Below are 20,539 nucleotides of genomic sequence, written 5' to 3'. Positions count from 1 at the left end.
TGTTTAATAGTCTCTTTTTTGGCACAAAAAGGACAAGACAAGGAGGGAGAAATGAAGGCAAGGTGTTCACCAATAGGAAGCTTGACATGTAGGATTTTCCAGGCTATCAATTGAGCTTGGGCATCAGCTTTAGACTTCCAAATGAGAGCACTTAGTTTATTCCACTTAGAACGATTAACCTTGCAATGCCACTTGAGGTTAAGGTGGGTAGATAGGGAGACTGTGGGCAGGAGTTGATTATAAGTGGATATAAGTGGAAACAAATGAAAATTGTGATTACTAGTCCATTTCCAGTTAGTGAGGAAGTTATCATGGTAGGTGTTAGACATAAGCCAAGTAAGATCTGGTGGAACAAGTTGTTGGATCTGTAGAATTAGAGCTTTGTCTGCTGGGGAGAGACTAAATTGAGATTTAAGAAAATTTCATGATTTTTAAATAAATCCAACTAGATCCCACAAATCATAGAAGGTTTGAATGCCTTTTTTAAAAAGATGTTTTCCCCTAAGGAGTTTGATAGTAGCAAGAGGGGAATTGTCAAGCTGGACCAATTGATTCCGCCATATGGAGGAGGAGTAAAAACTTAAACCATGTCGCAAGGATTGATCATACCAAACCAACATTTTAGAAGTAATATGCCAAGCCTTCCAAATGGAGTTTAATGGAGCAGATCCATGAGTCTTGAAAAAGGGAGCACGCAAAATTTTGTCCATCCAATTGATTGTATATGATGAACACCCAGTTGTAGTAGTTTAGATGCGAAGATGAAATAAATGCTTCCAATGAGCATCAACATCCAAGGCTCTAATGATCCATTTAATTGTAAGGTCAATTATTGTGAGATTTTGCCAAGATCAAGAGCTCAATGAAAAGTACAAGAGAGACAAAATAGATGATAGGAATAAACTGTATTCTATCAAGATGAAAATACTGATCAACTAGATCATCAAGTGTTACATACAATGAATATGAGCCTGCATATATAGGCAAGGCTATATGGATATGTGAGAACATAAACATGACATGTGGCTCAATAAGAAACAAGGGTAGGTAGGAAATAGGTGTGGGTAGGTAGGAGAAACAATATAATATTTCACATGAGGTGGATCACCCACTAAATGTGGAATGTAACAACAAGATAAGTCCACAAAAGGTGTAAATTCTCCTACACACACTATCCCATTGTGGCACAAACACCTAAGTGTCTCATACCCAAACTACAATGAAATGCATTTCCTAAGTAAACTTAAGTAAGGTGTAATAATATCCATAATGAATAATTATTTACACCAACACCCCCTTTAAGTGCAACATAGGGGAATGCACTTAAGTCTACAATGCAACTAAGCAATGCAAGATGGGTCCCAGCTACTAGGCCATTTTAGGTACCCATGTACAAATGCAAATGCATGCAAACCAATGCAATGAAATCTCTCACAAAGCGGGGAAAGAGAGAAAAACCCAATGGTAAAAAACCCTCCCCCAAAAAGAGAGATGAAAACTAGATACAAAGAACTCTCATAGAAGTATGTGAAGGACAAAACCCCATGTGAGGAAAAAGTCCCCCCCATATGAGAGAAGAATAAGAGAGACTAAGAAGCCCCCCCTTAATGTGGAATCTGCACCAATGATAGAAGCTCGATGATGAATCAAGAAACTGCTCCACGAACGTCGAACCACGTTCCTCCCCTTAGGAAGAAACAAAACCAAAGGTGTATCCATGAAGTCTCCCCAATCATGAAGGGAAGATGTAGGAAAAATACTCATGATGAAAGAAATCTCTGAAAACTATTCAAGTGTCCCCATGTTGATGCTAAAAGTTCTCCCCTCCAAAGGTGGTAAATTGTGCCACATTGCTGAAAAAGGCACTCCAAGATCTAGTGGAGAAGAATGTAGAACAATATCCAAAGACTCATGTGTCTCCTCATAAAATAAAGAGACCTCCTCCAACTGTTGGACAAAAGTATCCACAATCATGTCAACCTCTAAAGATTGATCATGTAGAGAATGCACAAGAGGGTCAGAGTGATCCCTCACAACAATTGAAGAAGGATCATCTTCATCAAAGAGAAGATGAATGTCATCAATGATGTCTCCCAAATCTACAATGTAGGACTCCACAAACAAACCTGCAATGTCTGTCAAGTAGGCATCCCATGAAACTGAAGCTGAAAGACATGAAATATCCTATTGCACTGAATCACAAGAAGGAAAAACTATCGCTCTAGCTACATCATCAGGTGCAATAGGTGGTGTGATATCAAGAGGAGGAGATGATATGCAAGGCTCAAGAATGGGGTCACATGTGGGAATCCCCAAGTTCAAGTGCCCAAATTTCTCCTCGAAATTTGAATCATCAACATAGGAAGAATCAACCTCGTCAAGAGGACCAAAATGTGAAAAAGAGTACAACCGAGATGCATGATCAACCACCCCAATCGCAATGATAGCTCCACTCTCCAAGTCTCTAATGATAATTGAATCGGGTGTGAACTCCACAATTTTCCTAGTTGCCCTATGTGTGATTTGGTAGATGGAAAGAATATTGTTTGTCAAGTGGGGTACACACAACACATCATTGAAGGAGTTATCCCCAATGGCAATAGATCCTTTCTCAATCACATCCATGTATGTATGATTGCCCATCAAAATCTGCAGGATGTGGCAAGGATCAAATGTAGAAAACATAGACTACGAAGATGCCATATGATGAGAAGCCCCTAAATCTAGAAGCCATCTCCCTGAATCATGACTTGTAGTAGCACAAAGAGCTTGTCCCTTTCCTTTGTCTGTCCTAGAAGAGTGATCCTTTCCTTTATCCTTGGAAGAAGAAGCCAATGTAGACATTCTAGAAGGTAGGTTGATTTTGTTCTTCTCAAGAAGATTCTTCAACTCATCAATATCCTTCTTGTAACAATGATGTTCATCATGTCCTGACTTCTTGCAATATCCATAAAAAAATATTGTCCTTATATGATTTCCTCTTAGGTGAGAATGGTGAATCACCTTGTTGTGGAGAGGAAGATTGTGCTCCATCTTGTTGTGGTTTTGACTTAGGTTGCCTTTTATTCTTTCCTTTTCCTTGATTTCTTTGATTCCCTTTATTAGCCACCAAAGTTTGTGACTTTGAAGATTTGAGAATCCCCATCTTGGTCAACTTAGATTTCTCAAGTGTCAACATCTCCGTGACTGAATCAAACGAGGGAGAAGTTTATAAGGAACCTTGAGCTAACCTATGGGTGTGAAAGCTAGATACAAAGGCTACATACTCTGAAGGAAGCTTGTCCAACAAGCTGTAAACCAATTGAGCATCCTTTTTGTCAATTCCACAATCCTTTAGCTTTGTTCTTAGCTCATTTGCTTTTGTGATATAAGCTTGGATTGTATCAAAATCCTTGGGATCCAAAGTTGTGATTTCACTATCAAGCTTGTAGCCCTTAATCTCATCAACTTGACCATACAATTTTTTAAAAATATCCCAAGCCTCTTTAATTATGGTACAATGTGAAAAATGAGGTCATCTGATACATACTTTCTAAGAGTTCCAAGTGCCATAGCATTCTTAGTAAGCCATTCAATTTGAGCATTAGGATAAACTTTAGGAACAGGTGGTGTTCTAATAGTTCCATTTACATAATGAATGAGTCCTTTTTTCATTAGTTTACTCCATGCCTTAATCTTCCATGATGCATAATTATGAGGAGTTAAAAGTGGAAATTTAGGAGAACCCATAGCACCAAAATTAAAAAACATAAGATAGAGAGAGTCACAATCACACAAGACACCTCCTCCAAAATACTCAATCAAGAAACCCCCCGCACCCCCCCCACAAAAAAAAAATGGTGATTTGGCACTTTATACTTAGTGCATATACAATAGGCCACTTGCAAAACAAGGCAAAGTGGACTTATGATTTCAATTTACAACTTCTCAAAATTATATATAAGAGACTTCAACAAATACTACTAGTGATCTAAACTAAGATCCAAGTGAAATACAAGTACCAAATAGGCCCAAAATGACCAAATACTTAAAGTACAATTTCTGCTCAAAATCACTACAAACAAATGGCATATTATGAAAGTAGACAAAAAAATTATGCACTTCAAAAAAAAATGACACCTGAAAAGGAGGTCGTATGACCCCAAACAAAGCCTCTGAAGTTGCAAAATCGAGGATTAGACAGGTATAGTCATGAAGATCTGCAATTTTTGAAAAATCCATCCATAAAAATCAGAAAATTCTTCTACTACTATGAAGAGAACAAAATTCTAGCCCATTTCAAAAAAAATTGCACCAAAAAATGAGCAAAAATGAGCAAGATATGGCCTTCCAAAGTTGAACTACAAAATTGAAAAACTCAATAAGAGGGGGTTAAAAAAAATTCAAAATATTGTTGACGTGGCGCTTACATCAGCAAAAGACATGCTTAAATTTGATGCCCATCTAGCTGTCAAAAAAATTTTGCCTCCCCTTGCATGGTTGTCTGTACGGTACGGAAAAACTGATGTGGACTGGTGACTCGGCAGGTGATGTGGCGCCACGTGGCGGAGGCTGATGTGGCAGGTGATGGGCCTGGTGGTCGAAGGTCCGACGGAAGGCACCGAGGCCTGGAGGGCGATGTCGAAAGGCAATGGGACCGGGCCGGCGGGAGGCGTCGGTGCCGGAGGGCCGATAGGTGATGCCGGAGGGCCGATAGGCGGTGCCAGAAGGCCGACGGGAGGCACCAAGGTCGGGCCGGAGGCTGTCTACTAGAAGGCGGTGCTGGAGGGGTTTTCGTGGGGGCCAGGTTGGGAGGTAGGTGTCGGGAGGTGTCGTAGGGAGCCATCGGACGTTGGTGCAGGTGGCGAGAGGGAGTTGCACTGACGACGCGGAAGGCACGGTGGTGGACACCTGCAAGAAACACACAGTACGGCGGGGGCAAAGACCAGAGCGGGCACGGGTGGTGTGTACAGGTGGCAGGACCCGAAAAAACTCTGCAAGCCCTACGAAAAATGAAAGCAGCAGAGTACAGAGAGGGGGGTGGTCATAGGACCCCCCCCCCCAAAATAATAATTTTTTATTTTCTTTTTTCTTTTTCACTATCGCTTTTTGTTTGAAAAAAAAAATCAACAAAATATTTCCAAAAATTTTGCGGAAAAATAAAAAAAAATTCAGAAAAGATTTTTTTTTTAAATTTCAAAATTCGTACAACTATAGCCAAATAGGCAAAAAAAAAAATCTCACCAAATATAGTCGACTTTATAGTCAAAATTAATGGAAACGGCCTCCCAGACTCATTCGTGATGTCCAAATCGCTGTATGATGCTCCCAAAAATTGAAGATCCCCAAATCCAAAAATTGAAGCCTCCAAAATGTCTCCAAAAGGCTAATCAATGAAGCCCTATAGGCTCTGATACCATGTGAGATTTTGCCAAGATCAAGAGCTCAATGAAAAGTACAAGAGAGAGACAAAATAGATGATAGGAATAAACTATATTCTATCAAGATGAAAATATTGATCAACTAGATCATCAAGTGTTACATACAATGAATATGAACCTGCATATATAGGCAAGGCTATATGGATATGTGAGCACACAAACATGACATGTGGCTCAATAAGAAACAAGTGTATGTAGGAAATAGGTGTGGGTAGGTAGGAGAAACAATATAATATTCCACATGAGGTGGATCACCCACTGAATGTGGAATGTAACAACAAGATAAGTCCACAAAAGGTGGAAATTCTCCTGCACACACTATCCCAATGTGGCACAAACATCCAAGTGTCTCATGCCTAAAATACTATGAAATGCATTTGCTAAGTAAACTTAAGTAAGGTGTAATAATATCCATGATGAATAATTATTTACACCAACAATTATTCCCAACCCTCCTCTATATTTTGGTTGCATTTAATGGGTCCATGAAGTAACAAGAGAGCCTTTTTTATTCTCCCACTTTGCCCATAGGAAGCTCCTAATTAGTTGGGTTAACTAATTGTAGCATGATTTTGATGGTAACCAGCAAGAAGAAATATAAACATGGCTAGAAAGGAGGATTTTGTTGGCAACTTGAATTCTTCCAACCATGGAAAGGAATTTGTTAGTCCAATTAAGGAGTTTATTCTTGATTTTGGACAAGAACCATTTCCACATATCCTTAAGAGAAATTCCTACTCCAAAGGGTATCCCAAGGTATCTTGTGATGACCCCATGTTTCACCTCTCTCCAGTCACTTGGGATCGAAGGAGGATGAGGATTAGGTCTTGTCATTATAAACTCAATTTTATGCATAGCTAGTTTAGAACCTGAAATTGAACAGTAAAGCTCCAAAACTTCAAGAAAGTCGTTCACTTCCTCTATTGAGTTATGAACGAAAATCTTGTTGTCATCAGCGAAATGAGAGTTAAGAGCGATAGCATTTCTTGAAAGTGTGATCCCTCTAATCAACTTGCTGGCAAGACCATCCTAGAGAAGGTGTCCCTCTAATCAATTGAAACATACCATCAAACTTTATCCCTCTAATCAATTGAAACATACCATCAAACTTTATCAACATTTATTGAATCAAACATGTGGATTTGAACATAAGTAAATTAGCTTTAGGAGCTAGAGACACTAACCAAATTAAATTGGGAGACGACCAAATTAAATTGAGAAACAACCAAATTAGCAAATCTTCCATGTCATTCAATATCTAGTGTCATGTGTGAGACTCCCCGTCAAAGGATCATTTATAGCCCATCCACGAGAAAGAAGATTTGAAGAAAAAAATAGAGAAAGCTATGATGTGACAATTTTCCTTCGAAATTATTGGTGAACGACTATTTCAATTTCAATGATCATCTAAAACTCTTGTTTTCAGTAAGTATACGACCACAATACAGTGCTAGCTTGCTACCGAAATTTTTCTCTTCCACAAATATTTCGCGGTGACTAAGATAATGTTTTGGGCAAGCAGGAGATTGGAATGAGCCCACAAAATGTAGTCGCCAAACATTAATTACCCTTTACAAAATTAAATATTTCTGCTTTTTCCATCACAAATGTCTCTGAGCACAGGGGATTCGAAGACAAATAAGTCAAGTTTCACCAACAAAGTTGAAGGCAACGTAGCATTCAGAGTTGAACAAAAAAATGGGTCAACAACGTGTATTCGGTGGTCTATCTAATATCTCATTTAAAACTAGCAAGGATCACAGCTAGATATGTATCTTCCATTTCAGGTCATCCGTAATTAAGAGAAAGAAAGAGAATGGATCATTTTTTTCATTTTAGCTCTTGCTGTGCTTGTTCTCCAGCGCAGTTGCAATTTGTTAGTTTCTAGTGTAGACACCCTCTCTTTGGGGGCTTCTCTGAGGGAAAATCAGACCATCATTTCAAAGAATGGCTCTTTTGAATTGGGATTTTTCTGTCCCAACGGAACCACCAACTGGTATGTTGGCATCTGGTATGCCCACATCCCTGACAAGACCATCATTTGGGTGGCTAACAGAGAAACTCCCATCAGAAGCTTGCCCGGTGTTTTCTCTCTCTCTACATCTGGTTATCTCACTGTATCTGATTTGCAAGGAAATGTCATTTGGTCGAGTAATGATACTCAACAGGCGAAGGCATCAAGGGCTTCTATACTGGACACTGGTAATTTTGCTCTTTTACACGCCCAAAACAGTTCTCAGACTGTGTGGGAGAGCTTCGAAAATCCTACCGATCATTTTATGCCTACCATGAAGCTTTTGAAAGGCTTGAAATTGTACTCTTGGAAGAGTTCGGTGGATCCAGCGCCTGGGCCTTTCTTTTTCACGTTGAATCCATCTCCATGAAAGACAGACATTGTGGTGCAGTATAAAAATGGTGTTTCATATTACAGCTCGGGAAACTGGACTGGTAGATATTTTGCCAGCACGCCAGGGGCAATATCTGATACCACATTTAAGCAGGAATTTGTAGTGGTTTCTCCGACAAAATGTACTACGCATATGAGCTTTCACCCGAAGCTAGTTTGACGATGATGGGGAGGGAACTTCTCACCTCGGATGGTCAGCTATCATTCTACCTATGGGTTGATAATAAAAGTTAGATCCTACTTAAAAATTCACCCCAGACAAATTACGAGGTGTATGGTGTATGTGGGGCTTACGGAGTCTGCTTCACCCAAGAAAACATTAGGTCATGCAGCTGTGTGGAAGGCTTCCACCCAAGAAACGCTACTACCTGGAGTTCTCAGCAATGGTGGTCAAGCGGTTGTGTTCGCCGTACTCCATTAAACGCCAGTGCAAGTGGCAGCACAGATGGTTTCCTCCAAGTCAGTAATATGTCCTTGTCAGATTACGAAGCAGCGCTTCAAAATACCGGAGTCATGATCAGAAGAAAATTTGAATTATATATTTTTTTAGTTTAGTTTGTCTATATGTTAGTAATTTACATTTTTGAAGGTCTTAAGGGCATTTTCAGCTCTTGAAAGTGCTCTTTCAAATTTTCGTCTACAACTCTTGGAGACCTTTCCAACGAGATCAACGGCTCGTAATTTCGAGTCCCGAGCAGAAAATTATGTCTAGTTGAAGTTAGGATAAAATTTCATATAGTTTTTTTGAAAATTTCGTAGTTTTTAGATTTTATTATGTAATGAACAAATGTGATTGTTGGACTTCGATTACCAAGAGGTTTTTGTGACCCTTGGAATCTCATGAACTTCTATATGTTGGGTTTTCGAATGAAATAGATGACTTTTTGGCTTGCTTCAATTCTATGATTTTTGGTTCTTGTAAACAGATCTCACTCAGGTGTTGTCATCCGAATCCATAATTCAGATCAATGGTATCAAAGCAAGTTCGCTCCTGTATGTCATATCACACGCGATCAACATATCAAAGATTGGGCTTGGAAACAAGGAATCCTTCAGACTACCTTCCTTTGAGATGCACACGATCGCAAATGGCTAAGTTGTAGACAGACAATGGCATTAAAACATTAGTTGAAGATGCACTAGAAAAACAACGTGAAGAAACAATGGAGCGGTTCAAGAAAATGTTGGAAAGTCGTGGGTCACAAGCAAACCCACCATTCACAGGGCATACGCCATTCAAGGTGCAAGTGAATTTTGATATACCCACATTCCAAGGAAAGATCGGTGTAGATGTTGTTGATGATTGGGTTTCAAAACTGGAAAGATATTTCTCTGTCAATCAGTTTTCAGATGAAGAGAAGATAACTTTCGCTCTCCTCAAAGCTGAAAACCATGTGAAAGATTCATGGGAAGCAAACTTAGCATCCAAGGCAGCAGAAAATGGCAGCACTTTTATTTTTGATCAAAAACCCATATGGGGAGAATTCATGGAGCACATAAAGGAAGAATATTTTCCTATTGATACATATGAAAATAAATATATGCAGTGGCAATTGCTTCGGCAGAAGAAGGACCAAATTGTTCAGGAATATACTAATATGTTTCATGCCTTAACAGCAAAGCTTGGCATCAAAGATTCTGAGAAGCACCGAGTTTGAAATATCAGAGTGGACTCCACAGGTACATCCAAACCGAAATGGAATTCCTGAACATAGAGACTTTACCTAGTGCATATAAATTTGCTACCAAAATTGAGGAGAAATTCAGACAGAAAGGAAGGAGTGATAATTTCACAAACAACAGATGGAAGGGTGAAGGTGGCAAAACTACATGGAAACAAATCTCTAAGGAACCCTCTCCCAATTCACCCACAAAAAAGACATGGAGTATGAAGAAGACACAAGAAAACGGTATGTGGTGTGAATTCCATAAGAGTCTCTCGCATAATACAAAAGATTGCAGAACCATCAAAAGCTTAATGATGGAGACGCATGAAGACAAGGCAGAATCTAAGGTGGCAGAAACATGCACAGAAGGAAATCATGAACGGGTCATTGAGGCTGATCCATATGCCACGGTAGCTACTACAAGGATATTGCCCCAGGAGGATGAGGAGAGATTGTTTCATTCACAAATGTGGGTCGGAGGAAAAGCCCTGCACTTTATTGTTGATAGCGGAAGTCAAAAGAACCTACTATTAGCAAAGACTATGAAGAGACTGAATCTAAAAATAACAACCCACCCGCAACCCTATTCAATGGGATGGGTTAGTCAAGGAAGAGATATCCAAGTGCACCAACAGTGTCGCCTTTCATACTCCATAAAGCCTTTCAAAGATGAGGTAATTTGTGATGCAGCTCCCTTAGATGTTTGTGATGTTCTGTTGGGACAACCATTTATGTACCAGCGACATGGTGTGTATGAGTCCAGGCCTCATAGTGTGACCATCAGATTACGTGAGTAGAAATACCGAATACCAGAGGTAAGCCCTGCATACACTACCTCTTTGATTAGTGCCAAGCAATGTAAGAGGTTAGTTGCCAGAACGGGAACATTCATTTTATTGATGATTCATTCTGAAGAAGAAAGGAAATCTGTTTATAATTCCCACACCATCACAAACACCACAACACTGCAGAAAAAATCAATGGATCAAATTTTGATGAAATGTGACAATCTGTTTAAGTTACCAACTAGGGTACCTACACACTGCCAAGTGAGACATACTATTGATTTGATACCAAGAACTCCATTACCTAATGAACCAGTCTACCGTAGGTCAGTATTAGAAAATAATGAGATTAAGAGGCAAATACAAGAATTGATTGAGAAGGGACATATTCGTCCAAGTGCATCACCCTATGGCAGCCCCATTGTTCTAACAAAGAAAAAGGATGGAACCTGGAGACTTTGTATTGACTATAGGGCCTTGAATAAAATTTCAGTCAAAAATAGGTATCCACTTCCCCAGATAGATGACCTCTTGGACCAGCTTAGAGGGGCCCGATTCTTTACCAAAATTGATTTGAAATTAGGGTACCATCAAGTACCAATTGAATCAGTAGATGTGTGGAAGACAGCGTTCAAATCTAAAGAGGGATTGTTTGAATGGCTAGTGATGCCTTTCGGTCTAACAAATGCTCCAGCGACATTCATGAGAATGATGAATGATATACTTAGACCGTTCACTGATTCCTTCATGGTGGTATATCTGGATGACATACTCATCTTCAACGAAACTTGGGAGGAACATTTGTAACATGTGGAAAAAATTCTCTCAACCTTACAAGAACATGGGCTTTATGAAAACAAAGAAAAGTGCTCCTTTGGTATGCAGAGTATCAGATACTTAGGATATGCTATTGATAGTGAGGGTGTCCATTGTTGATCCAAAGAAGATAAAGGTGATTAAGGACTGGCTGTCTCCTAGAAATCTCACAAAGTTATGAAGTTTCCTCGGGTTGGCAAACTTTTATCACAGATTTGTGTTGGGATTTTCCCATCTGTCTTGGCCTCTAAATCAGTCATTGAGGGGGGAGGACACAAGCAAAGTTTAAATGGACAAGTGCTCAACAAGAAACATTCGAGGGGCTAAAATGAAGGTTATGTTTTGCACCAGTTTTATCTCTTCCTAACCTACAACAGTCATTTGAAATACAAACAGATGCATCAGAATATGCTCAGGGGCAGTCCTCATGCAGCATGGTCATCCAGTTGCATATCACAGTCAGACCTTTTCTGATACAGTGTGTCAATATGCTACTTACGACAAGGAACTGTATGCTATTGTTCAAGCCTGTAAGCAGTGGAAACATTACATTCTGGGTAAGGAGACTGTCATCCACATAGATCACAAACCCCTTCAATTTTTGCAAACACAAGGGAAGTTGCAGAATGATTGACATCAATGATGGTCAGCATATCTTCAACAATTTCACCTCAATATTCACCACAAGAATGGAAGTACTAACAAAGTAGCAGACTGTTTGAGCAGGCCTCCAATTGCAGCCATAAGTATGGTTTTGAACTCATGTGGTCATCAAACTGAAGCCTGGGCTTGCTTGTATGAGAATGATGTTGAATTTGCAGATGTTTATAATCAATTAGTGAAGGGATAGCAAGTGAATGATTTCTATTTGCAGGATGGAATGCTTTGTCACCTTGGCCAAATCTATGTGCCCAATGCAGAATGCAAAAAGTTGATATGGCAAGCTCACTATAGTAAGGTTGTTGGTCACTTTGGTATAGGTAAGACTACTGCTATACTTCAGAATTATTTCTATTGGCCAAAATTACGGAATGATGTTATTTCATATATTCAACCCTGTACCACATGTGCTATTGCTACTTTATGTTTGGTCTTCCTACCACCAAAAGAGGCCATGATTGTGTGTATGTTGTGGTAGATAGGTTCTCGAAAAGGGCAGTAAGAGCATGTAAATTTGGTGAGGCTTCAGGGATTCTGTGTAAAGGGATCTCATAGAATGCTTGTTTATGAGTACATGTCAAATGGGTCTGTCAACTCTTTTTTCTCTGGCAAATCTAAAGAAGATGACAAGGTGCTAGACTGGAATACCATATTTGGAATCGCTTTAGGCACTGCAATAGGGCTACTCTATCTCCATGAAGAATGTATGGATTGCATCATCCATTGTGATATCAAGCCAGAAAATATTCTTCGAGATGTTGATTTCTCTCCAAAAGTGGTTGATTTTGGCCTGGCAAAGCTTGTTGGTAGAGATTTCAGCATAGTGTTGACAACAACAAGAGGAACCAGAGGATATTTGGCTCCTGAGTGGCTAACCAGCATGTCAATAACAACGAAGGTGGATGTATACAGCTTCGGCATGACCCTGTTGGAAATAATCTCAAGCAGATGAAATAGTGACTTGAGTGTGCAGGAATCTCAGTACTACTTCCCCACCTGGGTAGCAACTCAAATTCAAAAAGGAAACACAATGGGTATTGTGGATGAAAGGATTGCAGACAAGGCGGATATTGAAGAGGTGAGAAGGGCAGTCATGGTAAGCATTCTCTGCATTCAACAGGATGAGGATGGGAGGCCGAGTATGGCCCAAGTTGTGAAGATTTTGGAAGGCATATTAGAGGGCGACATGGAACGATATGAGAGGTCATTGCAAGTGCTCATCGATTATCACTGAGAAGAATAAAATTGAATCAGTTGTAGTTGTTTAATTGCTAAAATTTCTAGGGTTCTTTTCATAGTGTGTTGGTTAAGTGGTGTTGTTATGATCACTATTGGTTAAGTAATGTTGTTGATGTTATGATCATCAAGGTTCAAACTTCCATCAGGTCATTGTGATTGCAAGATTGTGTCTTCACTGATCCAATGTGCTCACGAGTGTGGACCTCAACATTGTTACCTGGAGATGAGGTCTCTCGATTGTGACTTCACAAAGACGTGTCATGCTTAATTTTCCAACCATATGCATATATGTCTAAGAGATTTAGAATAATAGTTTAAAAGTGTTTAGAAGAAATTTATAAATTGTAATCTAAATCTTATATTAATATTAGCTAAAATTCTAAAATTATTATCTAAATGTTAATGTTATTTAAAGTTTAAGTATTATATTATTTATAAGAAGTTAAATAGTAATATCAATTATAAGTATTTGATGGCTATTTTTTTGTATAAATGATTGTATTTTGATTGTCAATAATAAATTTATATTATTTCAAAAAGATGGTAAGAAAGAAATGTAATCATGTAAGTCAGTGTTTGATCACATTTCTTTATTGTGTATGATTTCTTGTTGAAGATTAATTTGTTCTAATCTATTGTTAGTTCTTGCCAAGGGAGGAATACTTATGCATTTATTGCATTCAATTTCTTTCAATAATTTAACCAATCATAACATAGAATCAAAAAATTTGAACAAAATTCTTATAGTTATATTTAATTTTCTATTTTAATTGATTGTAAAAATGTCATTTATTTGTCTTTCTATTGATTTATATTAGAAATAGTAAAAATCTTTTTTTTCTTTTTTAAAAAATAATGTCTTAAAGAATTTAATTCATCAATCAAATCCCAATCATATTTATGACTTGAATGATATATCACTATTGCATATGTCATATCTTTATATATTTTATTGGTTGCTTTTAGAAATGGTCATTTCAAAATTAATTTGTTCAACTTATATAAAAGAAGTTGTAATGATTCAAATTTTGTGCTTGGATTCTTAACCCTATTAATTGTTTGAATGACACTGAATTGTGCTATAGATATGACATGGTGACAAAATAATTTAAGTTAAAATTTATTTCTACCTACAATTTAATAATTTGTAATTAGTTTGTTAATTTCAATTCATGCACTATCTACATATGAATTTTTTGATTATTTTTTTAATATATTAAATTATTTTGGTTATTTATATTCTATTTTTTTTCATATTTGTATACTTTTATTGTTGTATCATCTTTTGGGATTTTGATTCTCAAATTTTAAAAACTTTAAAATATATATATTTCTTAGTCATTAGACTATTTGAAAAAAGTAGTGATTTCTAACAAATTAGTAAACAAATCCTTCTTTGAGCCTTAAATCAATTCTTTAGTAGAACTAATTAAATATTTAGACTAACACAAATAATCACACTATTGGTGTGGCGGAGCTTATCATAAAATTTTCTTAGGTCTGTTGCTCGTGGTTGTCCCTTAGTTGTTTTTGTGTTGTCCCATTGCTTCTTTTGGCTTCTTGCTGGCTTTTTGTCTTAGCCATTTGTCTTTTTTTTGTGTTTTTCTCTATCTAGCTAGTCTTTAATGTTTTATCTTTTGGTTATCTCTTTGTAAAAGGGTTTCGGGGCTCCTTCAAAACCTATTTTTCACTTAATCGAAAACAATCAGACTATTGGCAGGAATTTGATGCAATGCGTCTCTTATTATTCTTATTATCATCATCAATTGTGCTTATAAATATTCTATATTTCTACCTTGTAGTTATATCCAATAATTTTTGTTTCCACTTAAGTATTGTTTTTATTTGAGCTCTACAAATAATCCTCCAAAATGTAGTAGCAACAATGATAGTGGGAGACTTAGATCTACTTTGTTAACATTGTTCTTACTTCATTACATTAACTGAAAAATTTAATAGATCTCCCAATAACTCATCTAAAAACACATTATATTTTCCTTTGAAAATATATGAGTTCATACCACATCGTGTCATTTTTAAGCACAACTTATTAGAGAAAGAAAGGTTTTGGTTTAGAATATGTTTCAAGATCTATGATATTATCACATTGTAGAAGAGAAAATTTTATATTTTTTCTTTTTTCATTTATTTAATAAATTTATTTTGAACCTTTTCTTAAAGCATGTTATTTTATGACTTAACTTGATTTTATTTTTCACATAAGTTAACAACATTAGAACATTAATTAGCTCATAATCTTGTTAGAGATAGGAAATTGAATTCATCATAATTCATATTATTTTTGCAATCTTGGATTAAATGGTAGGTATGATTCTTTCGCTAAACATTGTCACATCTATGATAATGCCTATCAAATTTAGATTTTTTTCACTTATCCTAAGACCTTGTACTAAATTGTATTAATGCTTATTAGTTTGCATGTCAATCAGCACCTAATATATGTCATATATAAAGACAAGTCCTAAGGCACTAGCTGAACATCAAGGAAAAGAGAACATAGAGCTTGGTACTCATTATAAATTATAAGAAATGTTATTAAAGCACATAGCATTGCATTTGTATTTCATCAACAAATACAAAACTTCAATCATTCTAGACATCTAGGTGTCTTCAAATATTGTAAAACTGATTTAGAGGTCTAATGTAGAGTTTAAAAAGTTTCATATCTCCCCCAAATCGGGTCATTTTTCATTATCTTGCATGCCATAATATTTAACTTTAATACCTTGAAGATGTCATATTATTTCAAGACAAGTTTTACAATATTAATTGATCATCAAACAAAAGATAGAGAGAAATCAAAAATCATTTTGGATAAAAAATAGTAGTAAACTATATAATAACATATCAACATTCTATCAACAAGTATTATAGTTTAGGATAAATATACATCTATATGTCTTTTTTGAATTTTCAAATACTATGAAATTGACAAATGGATCTAACTTGGAGTTAAGGAAGTTTCATACTTCAACCCTCTTACAAGAAAACTCTTTGTTGTTTAGGATTATAACACACGCCCCTAATTCTTGTCAAATTGGGGACCCTTATTTTTTCCAATATTACAATAAGAAATTAGAAATATGAATATGCATTGTAAGTCATTATACCTAAAAAAAAATTAACAATATACTATTCATATTATACCATTTCATTTTGTAACTTAAAGTTTTGATGACAATTGAACTCTATATATAGGAACATAAACTATAAATAAAACTAATTAATATATGTAATTTAAATGTTATATAAATCATATTTATTCTTTGATTACAAAATTATATACGCTTATTTTTTTATTGTCAACATTTATTATATACAAAATACTTACCCTTATATATTTATTATTAATTAATTAAATTTAATTATGTATATTATGTAAATATTAGATTGAACTACTCAAAATGTTGTGAAAAAACATAAAACTTTATTTTTTTACTTTTTATGAGTTTCATAAACTTTAAATTTTAATTTGTTAAACACCACAGAGATCTATTCTAACCCTCGCGAAAATCTCACACTTTAAACAAAAGGAGTTGGGCTTTCTTCATTTAGGATTTGATGGCTGATGAACAGTTTTGCCTGTTGAAATAACAAAATATGGTTTGTTCTTGTAAACTCATCACTGAAGAAAAGCTTAAAGAAAAATAGGAACTAGAAACTATTCTTCTTTGGTAAGAAAAATAATTCAATAGGTTTCCTTGAATTTTACTATGCTGCTTTGGAAATGCTCAAATTATTGCTTTCATCCCCCACTGGATCATTACCACCCTAATCTCCATGACATTTTGTTCTCTTCTATGTTAAGTTGGTACTTTCGCTGGATCATTTACCAGTTTGGTATATGATTTACATCAAAGCAGGATGTCAAAAGGATTAATGAGAGCTCATTAATGATGTGGAAAGGTTTGTCAAGCAAATCCATTTTCCGTATATCCTGCAATTAAGTCGTTTGTCAACTACACTTCATGAGCAGCAACTAATATGTTAGTCTGACTCATGTCCTCCGACTGAATTCACATTCAACATAAATCCAACTTTTTAATCACTAAATTTGAACCTATTAAGATTAACAGTTTTGACATAAACGCACAATTATGCTTGCCACAATGATAATAACAATTAGACCTACACATATTGTTTGCATCATTGGAGTAATTTTAACTCCTCCAATAATGTATTTTTCATATTAGATTATATTCATCTGAAATACATATTTCATCAAATCTAATTGCATTCTTTCTTCTCATGGTAAATGCCAATGTACAAAAATAAATCAATGTTTACATTAGTGTATGTCTTTTAGTTCTCACAATTGTAGAAATCTATCCTATCATTTTTCATTACAGATGATGGACCCTAGCATGAAAATCTCGAATCAAACTTCATCAAATAAAACTTCAAAGACTACAAAATCATAAAAGAAGTCAATATCAATCAACATGTCAAAACTACAATCGACTCTGCTATGCAAATCATAGAAGTAAAACAATGCAACATGTCTCACAAAATTCAACATCATGAAACAACAAAATTAATTTCATGACAACTTCCAACAAACTTCAACATAGAATAGATGCACTTTCAAATTTACAAGCATGCACTATTTACAAAGAATGCTACCATAGCATATTTGTCCACTCATCAAATAATAATCCTATTTGTAGAATATGTTTCAATGAGAAACGAATAGATCAATTTTCATCATATAATAATATGGACACTAAACCATAAACCATAAACTATCTCTCTTTCTCTTCATATATATATCACCCCCTCTCTCCCCATCTCTCCCTCCCTATTCCCCTATCTATTTTTCTTCTTCCTCTCTCACTCTATCTTCATGTATACCTCTATCTCTCTCCACAAAATTGTATAAATCTAATCTACAAATCTATATAAAGCACCTACTAAAAATATTAAGCTTTGTTGTTGGTTTCTTTGCTATCTCGTACAATCCACATGAGCTAGAAACCGTTCCTCCCCATTCCCTATAAGTATAGCTCTAAAGGGGGCATGTAACTATTGCATCTTGAATATAATTTTATAAGTAATCAACCAAAGATTGTTACATCCCACTTGTGCCCTAGATATTTCCAAGTTTTTGTTTATGCAATATTATTGTTCGTAGTACAAAGAAATGATGAGTCGCATCATATGTGTTGATGATTTAGTATTAATGATGATGAACTCTGAGATGTTTTATTTTTGTTATTAAATAATGCAATGACAGAGATATAACAGGATTTCAGACTAACTATTTGAATTTGGCCAAGTGTGTGTAGGAAATCGTCGTCCTCCGAGAAGGGAGGGAAAGTATCACCAGGTCAAGAGCTAATGAAAGAGAATTCATGCCATCTATAACACTAACCGAGAGTTAAGTTGAGTTGTTGCATTAACCTTGTTACCAATAACTAGTAAGACTCAAGTAATCATTTTTGTTTTGTATAGATGTTTAGAGTTTTGATATTCCAGTCTCGAAATTAGTATTCCTAACTTATTTTTTATTATTATTATTATATTATTAATAAAATAATTTAACCGTAATTTTCGCTCTCATATATATATATAAGAGAGAGAGAGAGAGAATTCTTTTTTGGGTGTAATGATTCTTGTACAAGTTTAGTATATTTTTCATTGCACCGCTTATATAAAATCATAGGCTTCCATTGAAACTTTTTTTAAAATTATCAAAGGTTAAATAGATTAGTATCAGTACAAAGCCAAATGTTCAGGTATTTGGTTTATATGCAAGACAAGACATTATTTAAATCACCGCTTGGCTTATAATATCAGCAGGTTTAAGTTCACTTGAAGGACTTGATATTCAAGAGAAAAAAATCGTCGTAGTGGTTGGGCATGAATCTTGGCATGCTCCCAAATTGAAATGAGAAATATTGAAATACAATGAAATTGTTTCCTTACGAGGGTTATAGAGTTCATTTTGGTTAAAAGAGGAGATTATTACGTTTGGGAAGAAAGAAGAGGTCTGAAAATACTTTCGAATTCTGTTTAGAAAGCTTTATTAGCTTAGCTCTGTTAAAAAATATAGTACGATAGCTAGAATTTTTATTTGCAACCAGCTGGAGATTCTTGCAGAGTAGAGCCATTTTGTGGAGACTGTGGAGGAATTGTGGGTGTTGTTGATTTAAAAGAAAAGTAATATTATACACAATGCATTATACCGCATGGCTATGATATATGCTTATTGATGGTAGGGAAAGGAAATACATACACAATGCATGATACAGTTTGGCTCTAATTTAATGTTTGTTTGAAAATGCAGAAGTAAATACACACTCTGTATTCTCAGAATGGTTGTGATTAATTTTGCAATGGAAAATGGAAAAGTATTTTCTTATAATGTTTATCTAGTCACGTAGTCTTAAATATATGAACTAAATTTTTTACTACATTAAAACCCTTATTATTTTTGGAGTGCATTCATCATTTTAGTACAGTCAAGAAGAACATAAATAGATTGTTTCAAATCACTGGAATGACCTCTTGATGTTTTAATCTATTCAAGAATATAAGAAATGTGGTAATTGCCCAAGGTGATGCTGTCAGTTCAATAATCTAGTTATACAACCTAGTTAGACGTCATACTAGTTAGGGGTAGTTTATAGTGTATGACCGACTAGAGAGTTGTGTAGGATTATACACTAGTCTCAGATGTCATGAGTTCAACTTCTCATCACCTCCCCATGAAGCATCAAGCCAATCCAGTTGGATACGACACACGGGACTAGTAAGTATGTGGTTAGACGGAAAAACACCCTGATGATACTTTCCCTCCTCCAAATCATTGGTAAAGTTATGTAAAAGATCAAAATGTGCATCTGAAAAAAAATGTAATCTAGAGAACCTCTCTACTCTCTAAAATTGAAAAGATAGAATAGAATAAATCATTGTTTTTATTTCAAGTTTCTGTTTCAATTCAATGTTGTAAAGAAAAAAAAAAGTTGCCAGTTTTATTTTCTCTATTTTGTTTTTAAAGTTGTAATTGTAAATTGAATAGTTAGAGTATGTAATACATGGTATCATAGCGTCGGGTTCAACACTAAACCTAGGGCTCACCACCCAAACTTATGATAGATAACTAAAACGAAATATTTTGGTATTTGTCAGGATGTAGATTTGTACTATGAATCAAAAACTAGCACATGATCCGATCTACTCTCAGCTATGGAGAGTAACGAATCTTAGGCATGACTATTCATGCTACTCAATGCCATTTGATGATGAAACACTAGCAGATGCCTTAAGGAGATTAAAAAGGGAAAGAGAACCCTAGACTGCTACTAGAAGGGTGCCAGTAGTGAGAACTAAAATCTTGCCTGACAAGGCACCCAAACCTAACAACAAAACACCTAACACTGTTGTAATCAAACCTGAGCCCGTAAACCCAAAAGAAACTCAGGTACCCACTCCCAATTTTCAATTTGTACCTTTCTCTAATTTTGAAGGGCAGGAAGATCCCATGACTGCTTTTGATAGTAGTTCTTAGATAGAGATTTGCAT

The 20,539-nt window shown here is 35.8% G+C and overlaps 1 protein-coding gene across 1 annotated transcript; it reads left to right on the top strand.

Moving 5' to 3' along the window:
* Positions 1 to 7,832: 7,832 nt before the first annotated feature.
* Positions 7,833 to 12,989, top strand: LOC131876713 (G-type lectin S-receptor-like serine/threonine-protein kinase At2g19130). The gene is made up of 4 exons (XM_059222175.1): positions 7,833 to 7,927; positions 8,160 to 8,286; positions 12,285 to 12,659; positions 12,729 to 12,989. Exons 1-4 carry the CDS (start codon positions 7,833 to 7,835, stop codon positions 12,987 to 12,989), a joined length of 858 nt encoding a protein of 285 aa, XP_059078158.1.
* The last annotated feature ends 7,550 nt before the right edge of the window (positions 12,990 to 20,539 follow it).

Source organism: Cryptomeria japonica, chromosome 6, assembly GCF_030272615.1.
Source record: "Cryptomeria japonica chromosome 6, Sugi_1.0, whole genome shotgun sequence".
NCBI classification, from domain to species: Eukaryota; Viridiplantae; Streptophyta; class Pinopsida; order Cupressales; family Cupressaceae; genus Cryptomeria; species Cryptomeria japonica.
Note: the sequence above shows the minus strand (reverse complement) of the source record. Positions and strands in the feature narration are given on the sequence as shown.